Genomic DNA, 23611 nt, shown 5'->3' on the forward strand with positions numbered 1-23611 from the left:
CCAATCACAGGCTAGCAACCTTACCTAGCTATGGCAGACCTGTCAAGCTTTGAATTTCTCCACATGCTGCAGCAGAGTGCATGTGACTCTATTATGAAAGATACTCAGCATTCAAGTAGTTAGGAGGGGGGTCGGGTTGTTTTTTATTGCCTTTCCAAAAGTGTGTGTTTAACTGTTTTAACATTTAGAACTGCTTGTGCTCTTTATTGGATTTGAAAGTTTAACTACATGCAAACTTGTTAAACGAGATAGTGTTACATTTGCTGAACTAATCAGTTAGTACTTATGCTCAAAACCTTATCTACTGTCATACATATACTGTCTGTGCTGCTTGTTCAAGTATGTTTTGCTATAGTTAGCACCCGAACAGGATAATATTACATTTACAAATATTTGCATATTTATGACCCTTTCCAGTGTTCTCATTTTAAAAGAGGAAATAATAAAAAGTCGTCTGGAGACAGAGTTTTCATCCAGCTCACTGAGTTGGTATTAATTAGCCAGTTGATAAAATCTGCTGGAGATAGTCGTCACCCGCCAATAAAATTAATGGTTGCCTGATAGAAATGAGAAAACGATGGTAAATCTGCCACGGTTTATCACTGTAAACTGCATACGCTGCATTAGAAAGCTTGACAGGTGCATTCAGTGAAGGGTCAATTGCAAAGATCTGCCTGGAATATCTGGACTCAGATGTTATGAGTGTGTGTGTTACCTGAACTTAGAAAACAGTCTTCCAAACATAGTTTGCACAGGCATCAGGAACATGAGGACCACCATGCCTGCCAAGCATGATGGGCCGATCTCCACCCACAGCAGCCCCACTACTGCTGCTGCCTGGAGGGGCCCCACCCACAGGAAGTGCAGGAAGATAGTCACCTGTTCAAGAGAAGTTGCCATGAATGAGCTGTAATATGATCAGTAACACAAAAAGCATGTAGAAACAGAGCAAACTTCCCATTACAAAACAGAGGAAAACACATAAATCATACAGTGACGTCAAATCCAAGTTAGTTCTGACACTTTTAAAGAAGCATGTTTACTCATCTGTTAACATCCAGTACAGGGTGGATTTTACAGGATGAGTAGAGACATTCAACAGTTACTGTCAAAGACTTTAATCAAAACCAGCATGAGAGCTTGGCATGGTGTAATTAAAAGCCTACTGCCAAGAAACAAAATGCCTTCAAGAAAGTGGAGTTTCACAGCAGGCACTGACCCACTGCTTAAAATGAAACTCAGCACTTGCGTGAGACAAACTGGGTTTGGTGCCACAAAATCTCAGAGTATAATTAAGCCTGAACTTCAAGCTGGGAGTATTTTGCTGGTGTTTCCCCAGAGTGTTTCCAAGGACAGCACTGGCGTGACATATTGTTACCACACACAGACACACAATATATCACACCCATCCAACCAGTATACCTTGCAGCTACAATCACGCAAAAGACCTCAGATGCTTCATGTGTGGTAACTTGCAAACATGCATTCCTCACATTTACGTCACCAGACGACACTTCTTTTTCTGAATGTCATCCAAGTAGTATTATACATCTAGAATTTGTTGATCATGGGCTACAAACCCAAATCAACCTTTCTCAAATATTTCAGGTTTTCTGGGACTTCATTTAGCTACAGGAAGTTTAAGTGCATTAGCAAACTGTATGGCCCAGTCATTGCTGTAAACGTAGGGCCAGATTTACTGAGAAAATCTGTTAGGCCTAATCAATCTTTAACTTTAGTTAGATTATTAAGGTAACAGAAGTCAAGGGAACTTTTTGAGAAATTATAAAGACGTAATATGACGCAGGGAAGGCACAAAATAAAATACAAACCGCCACAACCATGGAGAGATAGGGAGAAAGAGATAGGAAACAGCAGCAGGTGGAGATGGTGCTGATACAGCTGATGTCTCACTAGAATACTGAGGTAAATGCAACCCACTGTAAATGTCTTATCAAAAGAAAGAAAAGTGCAGTTGCAGCCTTTTAGTGATTCAAATTGATTCCCAAGTTCAAATTCATGTTTGAGGAATGCAACCCCCCCCCCCCCCCCCCACACACACACACAGCCCTCAGGTCGTTTGCTATCACAAATAAGACAGAAAAAGTGTGATATGGAGTGATTTATTGCACAAGGCCATTTGATACTTTTTGATACTTTCTATTCCAAATTGGCTTTTCATATAGGTCCCCAGTATATTTTTACTAGTTTATTTTGGTTTGGCATTTCTTTAAGATAAATGCATCTACAGTGCTCGAAAGGTTTTGGTGGAAGTGAGGCCCTACTGTGAAGTAGATGTTGGAGAATGGATGACATGAAGGACTGAGGAAGGGAGAGAGAGATATAAGAGGCCAGCTGTTTTGTAAGGCCTTGACTTTGCAGCAAAAATAGCAGTCCCTTGTGCCCTTTCTTTTCTAAAATCCTCAAATTTCACGTACATCATCGAACTTGTTGACGTCATTGGACAGAAGGTTGACGATCTGGCCTGTGGTGGTCTTTCCCATGGCTGAACTGCTGAGACAGAGAGCCTAGAAAGAAAGACAGGAATGATAAATCGGTGAAGCGACATCAATCACACACATACCTGCATTTCAAAAACCAACGAGGCGTGAGCAACTAAACACCTCTGGGCAAAGTAGTTACTCCATTGCAATTATTAAGTATCAAAATTCTGTCCAATCACACGTTGCTGAATGCTGTACGAATCTGAAAAACATTTTATATTTCCGTGGTCATATTAAGTATTTGAAGCAGCCTTGCACATGAGCGGGTGCAGATAAAAGACAGAGGTATAAAATGCTAAATGAACCAGTGAGTTGTTTCAGGGCTTTTCTGTTGAACTAACTCATTCAAAGGTTATTAATGTTCTCCTGCTTTTGTGTCAGCTCTTAAAGGATTACATGACAGAACTTGGCAGACTGCGCCAAACACAAGAATGCGGGAATGGTCTGTAGCACCCCTAACATGTAAATTAGGCAGCATTCGATGACAATTAGGCAGAAATGTTCTCCTTCGGATGTTCTCTTACTGACCTTTTTGTAGATCATGTGACACATGGCCACTCTGATCTTCATGCCTGTTCTCTGGACGTGGTAAAAGTAGAGGTGGTGGAGCAACGCCAGGCCGATGGTGCAGGTAGACAATAGCACTGCATAGCCGAGGGTTTCGTACAGGGCTGCCTTGTTGTCTGGGTCGTAATTCTCAAAGTAATTAATCATTTTCCCCAAGATGACCGGCTGGATGACTTTGATGACCTCCTGATATGCGGGGTGGAGATGGAGGGATGAAGAGGGGTGAGCATCGCCACACACTAATTACAGCGAGGCAGTGGACCGTCACATTTAAATTAAGACATCACAGCATGTCCTAATCTGTGGAACGGCACCCTGCTTTAGCTGTTAATGTTATTTGTTACATTTGTTTTGTGTTATATATGGTGACAAACCAATACAACCAGAACAGTTTATTTTTTTATGCTTGTAAAATGCTTTAATATAGTTTTAAAAGATTTTCAACAGCATGTAAAATCTAAAGACGATGCAATTTATTCACTTTGTTTCCAAAGCTTAACACAGACTTCACACTAACCTCAATCAGTGTAAAGAATCCCAGCACTGCATATGATTTCCAGTAGCACTTAATGATGACTTTGGTGAGTCTAGGTGGGCGCAGCTCTTTGGTAGCCTTCTGAACCTCGTGATCCCAGTATCTGTCACAGAAAGATGCCAATTTACTTGGTGCATTTATTTATTTTATTTGTGTGTGTGCATAATGAGAAGTTGAACCTTACATCAAGATGAGTCAGGACTCGCCTGTGAGGCAGATCAGAATCAGATCAGATAACTGCGTAATCAAAGAACGGCTCCCCTTTCACTTAATAGCAATGCTTGAGATAAGACTGTACACGACAAATAGGAGATCAGGCAATATGTGAGGTCATACGCTAGTCATAACTTGCAATGATAATTATCATATTCACAGCCACTAGTCTTGGTTGCTAATGGCAACTCTTGTGGTAGCTGTAGAGGTAGTAATGATGGTCCCCTGTGTCCCTAATATGAAATTTCATAACTTTAAAATGACAAAGTTGAAACAGTTTCACAACCTGAAAAAACTGAACTATTCCTCTTTTCAAGAAAATTTGCATAACTGGTAAACCAGTGAAGCATGAGTTCAACAAATGGGTATTAGGTTCAAACATCTCAGTTGTTGCTTCAAGATTTTGGATTATTAAAGATAAATACACATAAAAAAGGTAAGGCTGGCGATATTTATATTACTGTCAACAAATCCAATGAAGACCAAAACCAACTGTGACAGTACATCAATACTTTCTGACTTTCCTTTCCTCCGTGGCTCTCAGTCCCAAGCCCACTGGTTCTTACTGAAGACATAAATCTTTGGTCTTTTCATGAGATTTGTTGACAATAGGAAAAATAGAGAATAAGTCTGTCCTGAGGTGAAACACAAGACTTCTTTGTGATCCAATCATGAGCTAAATTACACTGCTTCAGAAACAATGCACCAGACTTTGTACAGTTATAAAATGTTTGAACTGTTATACACATTTTTTATTTCATTGCGCTCTATGCAAAGACTGTACTCCTATCTTTGGAGAACTGACATGGCTCCTTTTCCTCTGTCAATAGAGCAGTTCAGAGGCCGCAATCTTCAAAAGCAACAAATAATCATGTCAAGCATGCTCCACAGGATTTCATGCTCAGTCAGCCACTGATAAATTCAGATTTCATTGGCAATTAAATGCCTGACAATAAGCAGTTACTTTACTACTGAGAAACCCCTCAGCACACAGACCATAAAAACAGCTCAGTAATCAATAGCTGTGTCCAAATTCAGGCACTGGATCCTGTCAAGTCCCCATCAAGACTGAGTAACAAGCCTCTTTTTCTCTACATTAGGAGAACACAACCAGTACATTTTTTGCAGGCCCGGAGTTTATGAAGAGTTACTGAAGTGGGCGTTTGTGTTTAGAAGTCAGACAAACTCTTCTGTCTGTGCCTGTTATCAGCCTGCACGTGTTGGAAGACGCAAGGCTTCACAAGACCAAAGAGGGAAAAAAGTCACATGTATACATTCACTCATTAACCTGGCACGCTGTCTTTCACTTGTCTGAAGTTAAACATCACAACTTGCACTGTGCACGCAGCTTCCTGCTAATGTTGGAAATCTTTGAATTAACATTAGTTAACATGGGTCCTTATTACAACCACCTACCATGCAAACATTTTGTTTTTCCCTGCTTATAGGGAACAAAATGTCTAACTGTTAGGTTTTTCCACATGTCTAAGGTTGGGTTTTGAAACTGGCTAATTCTTGGCATAACGGTAAGCCATTTTAAACCCTTACACTTGATTGACTACACTTGTGCTCTCCTACCTGGGGATTGGGACTCCCTCTAAAAAGGATGCAAGAAAAATCTTAAGGGTTATGAGATGAGGAACCGGACAGGAGGAAAAAGGAAAATGATCAATGTAGTGATCACTTTTGTTTTAAGTAATGGTGGTGGCTGTTCTGCCAACAGCAGCAGGGGTGTGCTGTGAATTGAAAGGGGCTGAGATGCTCTTCATCCTATTGATAGCTGTGCAAAATATCCAGCGAGAACACTACATTTTTAAATCTCTCGATACACACAAGAAAACACTCTTGTAACTGCTCTCCTATGACGTTGGCTTTGATATCTAATACAGCAGTTTGTTGAGTCAGACTGAAACTTCGAGAGTTCTTATGTGTCAGAAGGACCGGTTGGGTGAAAAACTATTTACCTGACAATTTATATATCGATCCCTTTTATACAGATCTCTTGAAAGTCTTTTAACTAGAAATACCTCATATTCAAGTTCTCTCTCATTGAAATTTTAGTCATGGTTCCACTTCAAAACCTACAAATGCATTCCAACTAACGATACTGTACCTGCATCAAAAACCATCGTTCAGATATTGTTAATAACAAGGAATTAACGACTGAACTTTGAACTACTGAACTTTAAACCGTACTTGGGATAATTCGCGGTGGTAATTATTACATGCCGAGAGATGATTTAAATGCTCCTCTACCTCTGCAGCTCCTGCCCCAGGCTCTGCGACCTGTCCTCTGCCAGCACTTCATACATGTCATTTTCCTCCAGTCTGCGTTTGTATCCAGTGGTGAACAAAGGATTGAGCCACCTGAAGGAGGAAAAACATTGCAATCAGAGCAGGAGGATTTAGAGAGAAAGAGACATGGCATCATTTCATGATTTAATTCAGATGATTATCAATTCTACATGATGGGATGAGACAGCAGGACTGGAAAACATGATATCAACACTTGTTAGACGTATTCATTGATTGTTAATGTTGGAAAAAATGAAGGAACTTATTCTAAACCAAGCAGACCCACTCTGATCACTGACACTGTGTGACCAACAGGATCTGGCAACACACAGATGAAAAATTGACTGTTTCACAGACATTATTATCTCCTTTCCTCATTTTATATGTAAGAAAGCTAGTCAGAGACTGTTAATTAGGAAACTGAAGGGGTTTGGGGTCAGTCTTGATGTTTTGGAAAAGTCTGATAGAGAGTATCCTTGTTTTTAAAGAGATTTCCATTTCTTTTTTGATAAAAAGCAGGTCTAGGTGCTATATAAATACTGTGAAAGTATCAAAACACCCTGTATTCAGAAACTGTGACTTTAAACCTGCAGTGCAGAGCTTTTACATATAAATATAAACAAACATCCATTACATTCAAGCCCTTGCCAAACCAGTTCACACAGTGCTGATTAAGTCCATCACCACCAGGTAAATCTCTCTCACAGGATACAGAGTTTTTAAATATGGTGTCGGGTTTGACATTCTCATAATAGCCAGATGAACGTATACATGCTCTATGGACAGAGCATGCGCACAAGAGACTTCCTGTTAGCTCTCTGCTAACTTGAACGGGGATAAAATCATTTAATCGTGCAGTAATCTTCTAGACTTTCCAAATGTTATCGGACCGAATGGATCAAAGTTGGATAGTGATACGAGTTGTGATGTCACGACTATGTGCTCAGCGTGTGCCTTGGAGGGGCTCGTTCCTTTAACAGGATTCCCCTTCCCCCTACTGAGAGAAACAAAATGTTTATTTATGTTATTTACCTAACTTATGTGCACTTGTCTCATTTCAGCTCGGCGCAAGTCTCTACTGCATTTTGCTGTCATTTATGGTCGTACTAGTTTTGCTCCTCTCCTCTCTGTATTTCACTTGAAAGTTTAGTCCCTCCACACACACTGAACTGAACTCAGTGAAGCAGAGAGACAGCGGAGGAAATGCTGCACAGCCTTCTAAAGTTGGATGACATTATCCTCAGCGGGGGCCATCGCAATTTACCCGTGAGTTTTACCCAGAGCCCTGGTTTGACCTATAGTAGGCCACAATCCATTACCTGTGGTTGGCCTGGGTGTCAGTTGATGACAACTGGAAATTATAATGAAAGATTGCCTTTTATTAGAAAAATCATCCACACACTGTTAATTGGCTCCCATGATTATAGAAGCAACATTTCAGTCAGACAGACCTCATCAGTCATTAACTACTTTTTCTTTGCTTCGGTAGCAGAAACAGTTTGGCATTACTTTTAAGTTTTTTTTATGTGACATATTCAGAATGATTTCATCAACATCCCACTAAATAGCAAAGTTATAGTTAAGTCATATATGATAATTCCTTAATGTATTTTAAGCCTTAGACTACTTTTAATATGTGGAAATTATTTCTAGTGTTTCTGCATCTTCTTATTCTTTTGTAAACAGGCTTGTTTACATTTCACTTCATTGAATGACTTTTTGTTGTTCCTCAAACAGGAGTTTCCCACAAGTACAGAGTATCACGGTTTAATCTCTTATCAAATATTAAGTAGCCTACTTCATTCATGGTTCTGATAATATTGATTGTAATCAACAACTTTGCCTCTTTCACATGAATGCATTCATAGCTGGATAGGAAACCCCAGAGTTAATTGAGCTGGTTGATAGCCAGCTTCATAGTACTGGTTATCTGGAAGATTAAAATTAGGCTCAGTGAAGCCAGCTAATGAAAAGATTTCCTGGGTATGTTGAACTTGCTTCATAGTACAGGCCTCAGGATTGTTAAGACAGCAGGAAAGGTAGAAGGCCAGCAACAAAAGCCAACCTTTACAGCAAAGCTGTACACAGGAAAGTCCTGTCAATCATCAGTGACAAAACACATCCCCTCCACCCTGAGTTTGAGTTGCTCCCATCAGGGTGATGCTATAGAGAACTCCTGGCAAGGAAATCCCTTGCATTTTTATCCCAAATGCAATTAATGGGATCAACAAGCTACAGTAAATTTAAATATGAGTGTAGACCAGGGTATGAAAGCACTAATGTTGTACAATTGAGAAATCTTTGTTCTGTTAAATTGATGTTTTTATCTTGTGGACATGTTTGTTTATATTTTTTTAAGTGACACCAAGTACAATTTTCCTGCCTCGGCTAAATAATACATTTTAGTATATTCTATTAATGTGAGCAAATTGCCCATTTTATGTCACTTTGAACTCTTTCAATATTTAGTGTGAAATATGTATTGAACCAACCCTTCATAATGTGAACGGCGTTGAAGTCAATATTACTACTGTCAAACTTTTCTCCAAAAAAATAAAAAAAAGCTTTCAGTAATTAATGTGGTCTGTGTATCATGAGAGAGACGGCACACATGTCCAACTTTCCCGTCAGACTTGAGCAATGAAAGCAAATGATTCAGCAGGAAACTATCGTCGCATAAACGGGGAGGAAAATGAAGTCCGGGACGTTTGAGGTTTACCATCAGATTTTCTCTCAAACAACTTTCATGTGTGACTTAAACGTAGTCACGCCTTTACTGCACGCTCAAAAGCTACACTTCTTGCTTTCGGTTTGCATCTTAGGGGACAAACATTTACATACTATGGCGGTCAATGACAAACACACTTTGGCTCCTTTTTAAATCCCCCGCTAACCGCGGCTAACGCTGCTCACCAACCGGTGTGTTTGGTCGACTTACCAGAAAAATATCTTGGACAAAAGACTGGCCGTCGCTGCCGGGTTGGTCTTGGCATCTTTACTGACTTTTTCCATTGTCGTCCGCACTCACACGGTTGTTTCCCTTCAACTTTCTCCCCCCTCCGAAAAGTCCTGCTCCGGGCTATGTGGTGTTAACTCCGCAGCATGCACATGTTAACCGGGGGTCGGCACCCTCAAGGTGTGTTACGTACTCCTTGTTGACCACGAGCTGCTATCCTGTTAGTGATAAGGAGCCACTTCTGCTGGGTCCGCCCAGGAGACATTTGATTGGCTGAAAGCAGCACTGACGTACCTGTCTTGTTCTCTGCGATTGGCTGAGAACATTAACAGGCAAAACAATGGGATCAACATGAACTAATTTGACTCACATTTACCTTGAATAATGTTTGAAAATAGTTGGCAAGGTATTGTGCTGGATTTACGGACAGGCTGGGGCGACATTTACAGTAACAGTTCATAACAATATGTGGAGGTCTTGTGGATATATGTGGTGTTAACCCTCATCCTACCAACATATTTAACATATAAGGACTACCCTGGGAACCCCAAGAATAAACTATAAGAAACAACCATCATAGCAATATGTTAGATTAGATAGATTCTTATTACTTAAGGAAAGTTACAGGTAATTTGCATGTTGAGTAAAATGAAAATATATACTTTTCTTTCATACAAATTGCAGCTTTTATCCCAAATACAATCTTTCCACAAAGCCTTCAAAATGACTGACAGGGTGCCCCTAACCCCCTGACAATATGTGATACTTTAAATTAGGCAAACAACAACTCAATAAATAGTTCCATCTATTAAAACTGCAAAGTAACTGGGGCCCTCCAGGACTCTAATACATTGGTATTTTTAAAAAAGCACTAATTAAAACAGGAACAGAAAACAATGATATGAAGTCATTAGGAACAAATTGATTGACAAAGTCATGAAAAATTGGAATGATATAATAACCCCAATGGTTAAAGTATTTCTAGAAGTCAACTTCACATTAGGTCTATGTGGTTTAAAAGCATAACATGAAAATACTGTTCAACATGTAAGAGTAAAAATGTGTAGCCTCTATATGGGTTTAAAATGAACATAAGGTTATTATCATAAACATGGCCTAAGTTTTAATGTCTCACTGGAATTATTTATTCAGAGGTTGTTTCTTGTAGCCTATAATATGTTAAAATACTTTTAAAAAGGTGTGTTCAAAATAAAAACAACTACTACCATTCTAAAATATACTGTAGGCATTTTTATTTGTTTTAGGTTTTCTCATGCGAAAATATCCTAGTTTTCACAAATTCAGTATTTCCACAGTTCAATGATTCAAGAACTTCCTTTAGTGTGTGTGACCTAAAGTAATATTATCAGAATAACTCAAGAAGAAATCCCCAGTTCCTCTGCTCTGTCTGTTTCTCTTTATTTTTCTCACACACACTGACACACACACACACACACACACTGACGAGCAAAATTGTACAGTCATGCAGCCTGGCAGACTGACTTCATTTCATGATAACAAAGTGAATGTGTCACTATTGATAAACGGAAGTAGCGTGCCCATCATAATGTTTAGAATGACTCAATTTGAAGCGATTTCAAGAGAGTTAGGCAGTTTCCTAATCCTAGTTTTTCCATGGCAGAGAAAAAAAAAACCTGCATTTCAAATTTTGTTTGCTTGCTCTCTGTCTCTCACTAACTTGTCCCTCACACAAACACAAAGACACGAGACGTACACACACAAAGCGGATATCAGATAAATAAAGAGAGGGTTGTAGATGACAGATGTCCCTTAACACACCACAGGTGTTTCCTGCACTGAGGACTGGTTGGTGACTAGAGAGACCACAACACCTCCCTCCTCTCCTGCTGGCCGACAATAAAACTTCACCCATCTCTTGTTTCATTGTTCAAAGGAACCTAAGAAATTCAGTCACATGCAACCAAGATAAACTGTTATCCTGACACTAAAAAGCTCATGATAACAAGACAGCCCTGGCCCTCACACCATGCAAGTTATCCCTCTGTTGATGTTTAGCTAGCACCGACTGGGAAAAGGACTAAAGGAAAAAAGCCAGCAGGAGATTAATACAAGCAGCTGAACTCAGCCCAATAACATTCATCTGCAGGGGATCAACACTCCTTTCCCATGCTATCCCAGCCGTGTGATAGGCCTATTTTTTCTCCCTTCAGTGAACACAAGAGAAGAAGTGCTCACAGTCCTTGTTTTATCTTTTTTTAAAAAATTAATTTACAAGATTTATGCAGCATGTCTATTTGATGTGGTTCAGATGGAGTAAGTTATAAGTATCACTATGTGGAAACAGTACGGAAATATCAAAAGATAAGACATGACAGACAGATTTTATATTAATTTCGCATTTAATTTACAGCATGAAAACAGATAAAAGACTTAAACAAGGGGGAAAGGACAGGTCAGGAAGCCATAGACTTATATAGTGAACCTTCCCAAAAATTTAACAAGACTACCTGTGTCCCAATTCCACACCACATACTAATTATATACAGTAGAGTATATACTATTTTCCAGTGGTAGAAGAAGTATTCAGATCCTTTACTTAATAAAAAGTACCAATACAGCAATGTAACAATACTCCATTACAAGTAAAAGTCCTGCATGAAAAATCCTGCTTAAATATTTGCAGCAAAATGTATTGTATTAAAGTATTGAAGTAAAGTAGTGGTTTGACCCTGTGACCGATATATTATTATATATGACATTGTTAAATTATTAATACTGGAGCATCAATGTGTAACATAGGGGTCAGGGTCCCTCTAAAAGGTCACCAGATAAATCTGAGGGGTCATGAGATGATTAATGGGAGAGGAAAGAAGAAAAAACAAAGTTCTGATACACAAATCTGTTTTCAGTTTTTTTTCTCTCATCTTTGATTTCTGAAATATTGGCTCATTTGAACATTTATTGAAATGAAACCATGTGAGAAGTTTAAAGGGCAAAATCACTATTTGGTGGAGCTGTTAACAACTCATAGACATGTGAAATGTGACCCCGACTACACACTGCTTTTTGTAAGACATCAAAAGCCAAAAAGGTTGGAAACCACTGGTTTCATCTTTAACAATGTGTTGTATTTTAAAAGCTTGTTATATTATCCATTGTGTCAAATCTTCATCTGAAAAATCACTAAAGCTGTCAAATAAATCTAGTGGAGTAGAAGTACAAAGTACAACATTTCTCTCTGAAATGTAGTGGAGTGGGAATATAAAGTAGCATCACATGGAAAAAAAAATAAAACAGTTGTTTTTCATTTTGGGGTATTCCTGGAACTGTTTCATGACTATCCAATATTACTTTCAACTTCTATCTGTGAACAGCCTCTCCATTTCCTTTGTGCATTGCATTGTGGAAGAATAGCGTCCATCAACAGCATACTGGAAATGAAGGGCTCAACTGTTTTGACTATATGAATGATATGAACACACACTACATACTTAAAACCTGCTCAGAATTAGTATATAGTCTGGATTTGATGACACAGTCTACTTAGGCACACTCTGAGGTGCTATTGCCATAAACCAAAGTACTAGACTACTTACATTTTGTTGTGGCGATGGTGCTAGAAGGAGTCAGGGGAGACATCCTAAGGGGTACACAAATGTCTGCACTAAGTGTCATGGTAATCCATTTAATAGTTGTTACGACATTTCCCTCAAAACCACAAATGTGAACCTCATGGTAGTGCTAAAGGAAAAGTCAGAGGTTTACTAAAGTTATTAGAATTCATCCTTTAGGCACCATGAGTGTCTATACAAAATCTCACAGCAATCCAACCAATATTTCAGTCCGAACCAAAGCGGTGGACCAAGCAACAGACAGACAGGACCAGCATTGATGCATTTGCACTGAAAGAAATGTATCCATGTTACAGCAGTTATCAATAAAGACACCTGCTTATGTCCTGCATTAGTGATTTGCCTTACAATGGAGAGGTTACGATGATCAGACAGTCATATTCATGGTATTAATGGGATGTCATCAACAGGTTAACACAGATAACAACCTGTTCCAGCTGCCTCCCTTTCATTAGTAGGTTTACAGGATTAGGGTCCCCTCTGGGACTGCTCAGCAACAGCAGCCATGGAAACGCGCCATCAAGGCTTCAACTATCAAGAGATTTACGCAACAATGCTCTCAGCACCTTCTCACCGTTGTTTACTGACAGTAAAACACCTGGGTTTAGTTTTCCTGGAATGCTGACTACATGAAACACTGTACCTGTACCGATTTTATGACCCCAGAAACTGTCCCCGGATCAGGGTTAGCAGGGGCAGCTACAACCAGAAGGCTTTCAGGTGTCTGGAAATGTTTGGGGTAATTACTGTGTTTGCCCCGGAAACAATCCCCCTTTCTCTACAAACAGAGATTAGATCTAATCCTTGTTTAGAAAAGCTCTGCAATAAGAGAGGGTGACTCATAACTGTAACGGTTTTTCAGTACAAGATTAGGAATTTAATTAATTTGTACCTGGCCCGCTGCCTCATTCTGCTCAGTGGATTGTTTACTTGTAGATTTACGATTCCTTTAATTATCTCTGTCTTTCAATGACTTGGTATTAATTTCAAACCATGTTTTCCTTCTTTCCTTCACTCTTTGCCCTTTCTCTTCATCATGCCTCCCATCTCTCCTTCCTCCCCATTTAAACTCATTGCTCAAAGTTCAATCCTGCAGCTTTAATAGTTGCCCGGCAGCCCCTAAGTGAGCTGAGACAACAAACACAGGAAGCCTCTCCATCTGTAATTACGTGTTTCTCCACTAAATGCTGTCATATCATACAGTATTCCTGCCTTTAAGTGTATTCTTTTGATTCGGCTTTTCTGGTTATCTTACTGTTGATGATCATTATTAACATAAATCATGTTATCCAATAGTAACAGCCAAATTGTGTCAACTTAATCACAAAGTGTGCTGTTAAGAGAACAGCACATATCAGAATATGACAACAACGCAGATAAAAGAAGATTAAAAATCACAGAGAACAAGGACATAACATGAACATTTGTATGAGCAGATATGAAAACACTAGATATATATGCTTTATATAGTTTACTGCAGTTTTATCTGCAAAACTACCGATTAACAACAACCTAAATGTTTGACCGTCTTACTGGAAAACAACAGAAAAACTGTCAGTGCAGTGATAATATTTCAAACTGTTTTTCATTCATAAAATTATTGTCTAGAAATAGGTGCAGCTTGAAAAAACGACAAAAAAGGCAGGTTGATGCGCTAGAATGATGAAAAATGACACTTCCATTAAAAACAGAGTTTGCACTGGCTGATTTCTTCACTTTTTAAAAAAGAAAATAGGAATTTAAGGACTAAATTACAGACTAAAATGACTTTATAAGAGGGGGAGTTTATGCATTGAACAATACCACATATTTTAGAAGCTGATTATATGTTTTGTAAGAAAAATCTTATCTGCAAAATGACATCAGTGGACTAAAAATTATACAGTATAGGCCAATTGCACGAAACATGCCTCCCACACCCCCCTGAGTCAGCTGCAACACCTTAAAGTGAGGCCATGGTATGTAACCTTTGCTGTACAAAAACCACTGTGACCACAGTTGACAATTACACTACAAAGGTAAATGATTCATAAAGCTTGCAAAATGTCAGTTACACAGCAACAACTATGAAAGTTTTGCAAACATTAGCCATCACAAGCTACTGGTCATACAAGACCAAGTAAGGGTGTAGCGGCATAAACACTAAGAGTGTGATGAAACAAACAAGGGTTTGTTTTTCTCTCTCAGCTTTTCATTTGTAAGAGGAAAAAAATGATTATTTCGCCTTTCAAAAGTTACAATCTTGCTTTAACACCACATGATATGATTGAGAGTGCGAGAAAAATAGTTAGCATGTAATCAGAGAAGTTTCGATAAATACTGTAGCTAAAAGCAATACAGAAATTGCTGAAATGTCCAGCTTCTGCCACTCCATGTGGTAATAGTGGAAATGTAAAGAGAGATCTATTAATAGTATTAGTATTACTATATGTCTTTTATGGAAAATATATTGTATTATATATTTTTACATAATAAATAGTTTTATTTAAAATTCAAATCTCATTTTATATGACTGTGGGATATGACAGGACAAAAAGTTTGGGAACCACTGCTAGATTACAATTACATGTACTGATACTATATGCAGAGGGATATTCTGAGAAATGAGGAAATGAGACAGTTGCCACTTGATGGAGCCATAATGCCACAAAATGACTGCAGGTAAAACCAGGATAAAATTATATTCTTACTAGTGGCACTGCTTTTAGTTAGTGTTGTTTCTATGATGAAGACTTGAAATTATTTATTGTCAACCTCTGGTGAACCTTATGAAATGAACTGTCTCCCCAAATAGAATACAAACTATACATCATCCATCCATTCATTCATATCCACCATACAAGTCTCTCCTATCTCTGTTCCTCATCTTGTCTTCCTTCTCTGTCAGAGACTTTTCAGATCCTTCCAATTAATTACTTCCTTCTCCTGCAGATCCGCTTGCAGACCCTATGCACAGTGTGTGGAGTGATGAGTAGCGTGTGCCCCCCCACCGCACAGCTACCACCACCACCACCACCACCACCACACACAAACACAATATACAAGTAGTTATTGTACTTCGGTGAATGAAGTATTCCTTCTCAGGCATAGATCCTTAGCTGAGCAGGTGAAGGAGAAGCAAAATTCTGCAGGACAGCCAACGCTGACGCACCTGCCCTGCACCGACCCTCCCACCTCCCCTCTGTCACTTCTGAAGGAAAGACCAATCCTCTCCAGCGAGCACCTCCAAAAATTCTCTGTCCTCCAAGCCAGAGGAAAAATGGGTAACATGGCAACAGAGATTATCGCTTTTATCCTAACCATCTCGGGTTGGATCTTGGTGTCGTCGACCCTGCCGACAGACTACTGGAAGGTGTCCTCTGTGGACGGGACGGTCATCACCACAGCTACCTTCTGGTCCAACCTGTGGAAAACCTGTGTGACTGATTCCACCGGTGTGTCCAACTGCAAGGACTTTCCTTCGATGCTGGCTCTGGATGGTGAGTTCAGGGTAATGACTGTGATTGTGTATGATGTTATCTTCCTGAGGTCATAGACAGAGGTACATCTATCTTTCTGTGTGTTTCTGAGGAACCAAGCAGCTGCGAATATCCATCTGAGTGAAGCACTGATGCCCAAAATCTGGAACACCTGTTGTTTTTGGATGAATGACTACCATTGTAAACAAATGCATTTGGAACCTGATATTTCCTTTTCTGACTCTGGCTTCAGTCCACAAACAACCACCACATTTAAAGCTAAAGGCCAACAGAGGCATATTTCAGCAAAGGAGCTGAGCTGGGCTGAGACAACCTCCTAATGTTTCCAAATGAAGCAATCTGAGAAAGTCATACAGTCATACAGAGGCCACGTTCACTCCCTATTACTTGCTAGTAGCAATAGGGAAAGGCATTGCTTGTAGATGGAATTTTTCTAATGGCATTTTGAGATGTTCAAAGACTTATTATTCAGATTATTCATCTGTTGCCACTTTGTGTTGATTAAGGACAAATTTAAACTCTGGTCCTTTACCTACAAGGGTTTAAAGCAGTGGTTCCCAACCTGGGGGTTGGGACCCCTCCAGGGGTCCTAAGATAAATGTGAGGCATCACCAGATGATTAAAAAACAGTTAATGAAAATATTTTATTTTAGTTTTTGCTTTTTTTCTTGTGAAATACTAGATTCTCTCACCTCTTCAGGTGAACATATTTTAAGACATATAAAGACATGTCATTATCTCATTAGACATAAATTAATCATTTATGTCTAATGAGGTTTATCTCATTACCCCTTTTCCTAATTGAAAATTCCAAAATTTATGATTATCCAACTGTTGTTCATTTTAAAAGTTGAACCATTCAGTGTTTGTGCACTGGAGGCTTCAAGTTTCCACATCACACTTGAGTAACTTGAATACTGGACCATGATTGGCTCCGGACTAGTTGTGATGTCACATACATCATACATGCATGCATACATGAGTTTCAACCAGATTTAAGGTGAGCACAGAGAAACAGTCTCCCCTCAGCAGATGAATGTGAAAACAAACTGCACATACATCATTCTGCACAGAGATGCTCAAAAATCCAACTGAAGGAACAAGATGAAAAACATTTTTTTGTCTAGAGGGGGGCTTTAAAATGAGCAAAATACCCCATACTCCTCTAAAATTTTCTAACATATAGGATTCTTTCAACTCTCAAGGTCTCTAAAGCGAAAATTGGAATAGTTTGACATTTTGGGAATATGCTTATTCATTTTTTTGTTGAGAGTTAAATGAGGAGATCAATACCAAGCAAGGGCTAGCAGCCAATTAGCTTAGATTAGCATAGCATAAAGATGGGAAAGACTGGAAACAGAGTGAAACCACTGGCTTGGCAGGCCCAAAGGAACAATATCTGCCCACCAGATATTAAAGCTCATTAATTCACACAATATATCTTGTTTCTTTAATTTTTACAAAAACCAAAGTGTAAAAAGTGACGTACGGCTTAGCTAACCAGCTGCTTGTTGTAATTTTATATGTACTGTACAAACAGTATTGATCTTCTCATCTAAATTATTGACAAAAAAATCAAATAAGTTAAATGCCTTAACTTTCACTGCATTTGGCCTCTAAAAGTCATTAAAATAGCCTCTTCAGGCCTCCAAATGTCCTTAAAATGTGACTAATCCAAGAAGGAAAAATCACTGCTCACAACCTATGACCACACTGAGGTCATAACCTCTAGTTGTAGGGCCAAAAAGGTTGAGAACGATTAGATTAAAACACTCTCCCCTCTTCTCTATCTCTCTCATGAAGCCTATATCCAGGTGTGTCGGGGTCTGATGATCACCGCTGTGTGTCTGGGTTTCTTTGGTGCCATCCTCGCTTTGATAGGAATGAAGTGCACAAAAATAGGAGGCTCAGAGACCACCAAAGCTCGTTTGACCGTCCTCTCGGGCTTCCATTTCATTCTCAGTGGTAAAAAAAACAAACTCTGCTGCTAACGTTGAATATCTTTCTCTATGTCTGTTATCTTACATTATCAGCTCTTGCTTTGACTTCAGTGGGAATTTGAAGTAGAAATCCTTTTATTTCTCTTCACAGGCCTCTGCTGCTTGACTGCATGCTCTATATATGCTCACAGGATCACAACTGACTTCTTTGACCCCCTCTTCGTTGCTCAGAAGTAAGTAGGCTATTTAGGATTTAAAAGAAAGGTTTGTTTGACAGCAGATAAAAAGGGCATTCAGATGAAAGGAAGTCTGGTCATACATTTCTTTTTTTACTTCAACCCTGCAGGTTTGAGCTGGGAGCGGCTCTCTTTATCGGCTGGGCTGGATCTGTGCTTTGTATCTTAGGAGGACTTATCTTCTGTCTCTCCCTGTCTGAAGGCTTCAGTATCAGGCAAGTTGCTTAGTTTTAAAACATGCTGGATGCTAACAATGTGATCCCACATCTGTCATCAGCCACAAGGGCTGTAAGGAAAACGGACTTGGATTGACTCTAAACTGCAGATTTGCTAACTCAATCAGGCAATTTAAATAATTACTTTAACTGGAATGGAGAGATGGTTAAAGGCTAAAACATCCAGTAATCTCTCTCAACATCTTGTCTCATAATTGCTGTACCTACTGGGCAAATTGTATGATCGTCATTTTGATTAGTTCAGCCACGGATGACGGCTGAATGTTTTCTTTGTTACAGTTGAGTAATGAGGACCTTTTTGAAGTGAAAGTCACCTTGACAGAGGGCGCCTATAGGGAAATGTTGCATCAGGCGAGCTAAGAAAGCAACCCTTCTCTTTTAGGGATATCCAGGCTGTAATATCTCAACAACTATTGGATGGATTAACAGGAAATTTTGTACCCCAGAGGACGCATCCTAATGACTCTGGTCATGCCCTGACATTTTCTATTGCATCACGAGGTTCACATTTGTGGTTTTGAGTGAAATGTCTCAACAACTATTGGATGGATTGCCATTAAATTTGGTACAGACATGCACGCTCCCCTTAGGATAAAATTTACAGCTAGTTGGGAATCCAATCATGGTCCAGTATGCAACTTGCATAAGTGTGATGTGGAAACTTCCATTCAACTGTTTTTATTCACATTTTCAATGTGCACAATTCAAAACCTGAGAGGAAATGCTCAAAATTAGGTTACATTTTTTAACACTGCAAAAAAGTTTTTACACTTGGCTGAGGTGGAAAGGTTTATGTATCTTTAAAGGCAGTGGAAAAGACTTGGTGAATAACTCATGATGTAATTGAAGCATGTGACATAAATGTTCCCTGAAGCTTCCAATCCACTGAATTGACAAAAAAATTGCAAAAACATCAGATCCGTGTGGAACAATGATGAGACTGTAACGCTCCTCAAATTAATACATGAAACAAACATAAATGTCATATTTCAATCGTATTTTCTACATTGTTTTTCACCATTTTAGGTTTGACTGGTGCTTATTTAATTAATCATCTTGTTGATCTTAGTTTTGTTTCTTATCTCTTCATTTCTTCATTTCTCCTGGTTTTTGCAGAGCTGAATACTCCTACAGTGGAGCTGCATCATTTGTGACGGCACGCAACAAGCACAGCAAGACACCCAACAGCCTCCACAAGGAACCACGGGAGCCGTCAAGGCAGTTTGGAAGAAATGCCTATGTGTGAAATTGGACTCTTGTTGTTACTTGAGCTGATTGTGGAACTTAACATTATAGTTTTTGGTTACCAGAAACTATTTCACCAGTAAGAGGCAAGGAGCGATTACTTTTATGAACTTTTGTGCGTGAACTATGAAAATAAATGCTGGAAAGTATAATTAATGTGACAGTTTACAGATTTTATAGATTTTAAGAGGCCATGCTTGCTGATATGCTCATCTAGCTGTTTAAACATGAGAGACTATGATACAACAGTAAGCCACCATTTATGTTTTTGACAGTACAACAACAATAAAAAATACTTCTAAAATATCTCAAATAAATATAGCTTCCTTTTTAAATATGGCTACTTACTGGGTAATCTCTGTCAATACCTCATAAATATAAGCTTGTTTTTCTTTTAGGGCAGGAAATTTGATTTGGCACAAAACACTGTTCGAACTCTCCGGTCACCTTCAACAAGCCAGTCTTTACTACCTGTCTCACAAAGACTAGACATACACTTCATCTTTCTTTCATAATTCTTGCTAAAATGTATTAATGAAAACTGTAAAACAATTGTGTATTGGAATCAGGAATCATGACATTGGAAATTCAGTGGTTAGAAATATGCATCTTTGTATGTTTTACCCAAAAGCAACATCATTTAAAGCAGTTTTCTCTTCATGGAATAACATTTTTGTGTTATGCCTACCTTTGATTATAGAGACCTATTACAAGGATGCTGTTTTGGAAGCAACAAATTGTGTAAATGTGACCAAATATTATTTTAATGAGTGACTAAAAATTGATTAAAACCTGGGTAGCTGTGATATAACTCCAGTTAATATCCTCCAGTTAATATCCTCCTGTTGCTCTAAGGAAATAGAGTTGAAAGTTGCATCAGTTACTATTTCTTAAACAGAAAGATGAACCATATGAAGGCCTTCTCGCTTTCTTGGTCTGGACTGATCTGACCTCTATAGGTCACTAGGTCACATCTGACCCCAGAGATGGCTATGCAGATCTGGAGGACCGACCGGAGGTTTCCCCTCCTATCAGCCATCCATCTCCACCTAGGAATTATTATCAATAGGAACCCCAGGCTATGTTACGCAAAACCTTTTGGCCCAGAGGTTGGATACTTGAACCAGCTGGCAGAGAGCAGTTGCCCTGTGCTTTCCGCCGCCTTGCATCCGTAAACAAGTGTCAGGTGTCCATGGCTCTGCAGAATGGTGGTATTGTATCGTCTACTATCTGCATTACATATAAGCATGTTAAAACCAGATCTAATGCATCAAACTGCTTCTAGCTTAAACTTTTTAAATTATTTTCTGTTGAAAGAAAATTTTAAAATGCAGTATATGATAGCTCACAAAAGTTATATCTAAATGGAGTTGTTGATTACAACTAAACATCTTAAAGGAAATAATGTGTAGAATTATACATTTTGAAGGAATAATTTGAAAATACATTTCCTCCTCTGTCTGTGGCGTGTTTCTGGTGTATTCTGAAGTTACCCAACTGTGAAAGTACGCTTCAACTTCACAGTGCAATTGTACAAAGCAGGTAACTAAGACCAGTGGTTCCCAAACTGGGGGTCAGGACCCCATGAGGGGCCAGAAGATGAAACTAAGAGGTTGTGAGATGATTACTGGGGCAGGAAATGAGGAAAAACTAAATTCTGCTACACCCAGTTATGTTAATATTTCAGATAAATTCTCTAATCTGTGCTTTTTCATGTGAAATTCATGCAGTGGCTAATAATTAGAATAGCAATATTTAGTTTAGCATGTTAGCATGCTAGTATTAGCCAATTAGCATTAAACATAAAATACAGATGAGGCTGATGGGAATGTCATTAGTTTTGAAGGTATTTGGTCATGAACCAAAGTACTGGACAATTTAAAATTTGGACCTGATGATGGTACTAGATGGATCACCAAAGTTATTACAGTTCATCCTGAGGGGAACGTGAATATCTGTATCAAATTTCATGGAACTCCATCTAACAGTTGTTGAGTGGTTTCATTGTCAACCTCATGGTGGCAATAGAGGAAAAGTCAGGGGACCACCAAGATCATTAGGATTCATCCTCTGGGGACCATGAAATTCTGAAAATGTATAGTTTGTGAGATATTTTCTGGACCAAAGTGGACTGACCAACTGAACGACCATTATATCCATTCCTAGAGCCACGCAGGGCTAAAAATTATTCAAATAAAACCATATAAGAAGGAACAATCACACACAACTGCTCACCACTCATGTATCAAGGGGTCACAGTTGATTGTAACCACTGTAGTAGTCGTTGTAGCAGCAAAATAAAGAAGGATGCAGTGTGAGGGTACAGAGCCACATTATTCCCCCATCAATATTTGAATGCATTAATACAATCAAAACAGCAGAGAGCAGTATTAATGCACATTTAATGGTTGACAGATGTGAGGAAACTTCACAATATGTAATGGTTAAAAATGCGTCCTTTGAACCTAACTATTGAGCGACCATATGAGCCAAATATAGGAGTAACTTTCACTCAGATTTGGCATTTGTAATTTTTTCTTGGCTTTTCTTGCAGCTACTTTGAGACCTTATCAGTTCAGGTCACATAAGGATTCTTTCATTCTGTATAAAGATGCCTTTTTTTTAATCTCATGCTAATTAAAGCTAATTAAAGCCACCCTCACCAAACAAATTAAGGTTTCCCAGCAGTCCACCATTTCCAATATCTCCCAATATACCAATAACTTTGTCATAAGCCGAGAGGACTTGGAGACAAAGAGGAGCTCTTTCATCCCTGCCTCAAAGAACATTCATCACTCCCCATAACTCTCATTACCTCAGAGTTAACTCTAATTATAACAGCGCAGAGACTTTATGCTGTAATTATGAGACCCACAGCACAGTGAGGTCTTGGTAAAATCACTAATAACCAGCTTAAAGCCTGAGGCAAAGTCAGGACTGATGCTTCGAGCAGCTTAGGTCATAGCAGCGGTGTTATTACATATTTCATGGTACATGTAAAGGTCATTCATGCAGAAATATACACTGTTTTTGGTTAAATTTCAGGCAATGCAATGTAATTATAAATATATGGTATATATGCTAAAGTTAGAAAAAAAGAAGTCTAAGAGAACTGAGAAAAATGTGACCTTTTAAATAATTTCAAGTGGTCCAGATTGTCATCATTTTAAATAATAATTTCATTTATTTTTAAGAAAAAGATCAAGTTTAGAGAGGTTTCAGATCCAGTTTAGCTAATTATGAGTTGATAAATAGATTTACAAGACCAGTAAGTACCAGTTTTATCAAAGTGAAATAATTCATGAAAACTTACAGTGCTGTTCATAATTGAGGAAATTGTAAATTAAGATATACTGACTGACGCTATAAACAGATCTTCCATCTTTTAAACTGTGTCTGCATGTGAGGGAGAGTCCAGGACAGTCTGATGAGGGCATGATGTCTTTGGTAATTCGAGATACATGCTTAGGTGAGCACTCTCAGTCTAGATTCAAACTTGACAACACTCAACTATGACCCATGGGAACCTGAGGGACTGTTGTCTCTCACCCACATGTACAGTAATACCTGGAAAACAACAGCACACTCTTGCCTTGTACCTGTGATCCACTCGTCCTCTCCTTTTCTGAGAACAGCAGCTGAGAAGGAGGCCACTCCGACATCTGATTGCTTCTAGGTGAAAACTAGACGTCCGGCTCCTGCATGAGTAAGGGACTGCCATGTGAAGACGCTATTAAAAAAACGAGAAAGAAAAGAAAATCATTGGATTGTGGATAAATGATCAAGCTTGA

The 23611-nt window shown here is 38.9% G+C and overlaps 2 protein-coding genes across 2 annotated transcripts in view; one reads left to right on the forward strand and one right to left on the reverse strand.

Moving 5' to 3' along the window:
* Positions 1–9312, reverse strand: part of abcc4 (ATP-binding cassette, sub-family C (CFTR/MRP), member 4) — a 35550-nt gene extending 26238 nt beyond the window's left edge. The window contains exons 1-6 of the mRNA XM_042405284.1: positions 9053–9312; positions 6076–6186; positions 3589–3709; positions 3033–3257; positions 2439–2528; positions 716–879 (exon numbers count right to left, since the gene is read on the reverse strand). Coding sequence (XP_042261218.1) covers positions 716–879; positions 2439–2528; positions 3033–3257; positions 3589–3709; positions 6076–6186; positions 9053–9126 — 785 coding nt within the window. The 5' untranslated portion in view covers positions 9127–9312. The remainder of the gene's footprint in view (positions 1–715; positions 880–2438; positions 2529–3032; positions 3258–3588; positions 3710–6075; positions 6187–9052) is intronic.
* Positions 9313–15943: 6631 nt separating this feature from the next.
* cldn10a (claudin 10a) lies at positions 15944–20155 on the forward strand. Its single transcript, XM_042405186.1, has 5 exons — positions 15944–16163; positions 17967–18128; positions 18255–18336; positions 18450–18554; positions 19692–20155. The coding sequence occupies exons 1-5, from the start codon at positions 15944–15946 to the stop codon at positions 19819–19821; spliced, it is 699 nt and encodes a 232-aa protein (XP_042261120.1). The 3' UTR covers positions 19822–20155.
* The last annotated feature ends 3456 nt before the right edge of the window (positions 20156–23611 follow it).

Source organism: Thunnus maccoyii, chromosome 24 (genome assembly GCF_910596095.1).
Source record: "Thunnus maccoyii chromosome 24, fThuMac1.1, whole genome shotgun sequence".
NCBI lineage: Eukaryota > Metazoa > Chordata > Actinopteri > Scombriformes > Scombridae > Thunnus > Thunnus maccoyii.

What these genes read in the sequence shown, in the direction of transcription:
- cldn10a (XM_042405186.1), top strand. Translation starts at nt 15,944, where the DNA reads ATGGGTAACATGGCAACAGAGATTATCGCTTTTATCCTAACCATCTCG. An exon ending in TTCGATGCTGGCTCTGGATG is followed by an intron (nt 16,164 to 17,966) that starts GTGAGTTCAGGG and finishes TCTCTCATGAAG; the next exon opens with CCTATATCCAGGTGTGTCGG. An exon ending in CCCCTCTTCGTTGCTCAGAA is followed by an intron (nt 18,337 to 18,449) that starts GTAAGTAGGCTA and finishes TCAACCCTGCAG; the next exon opens with GTTTGAGCTGGGAGCGGCTC.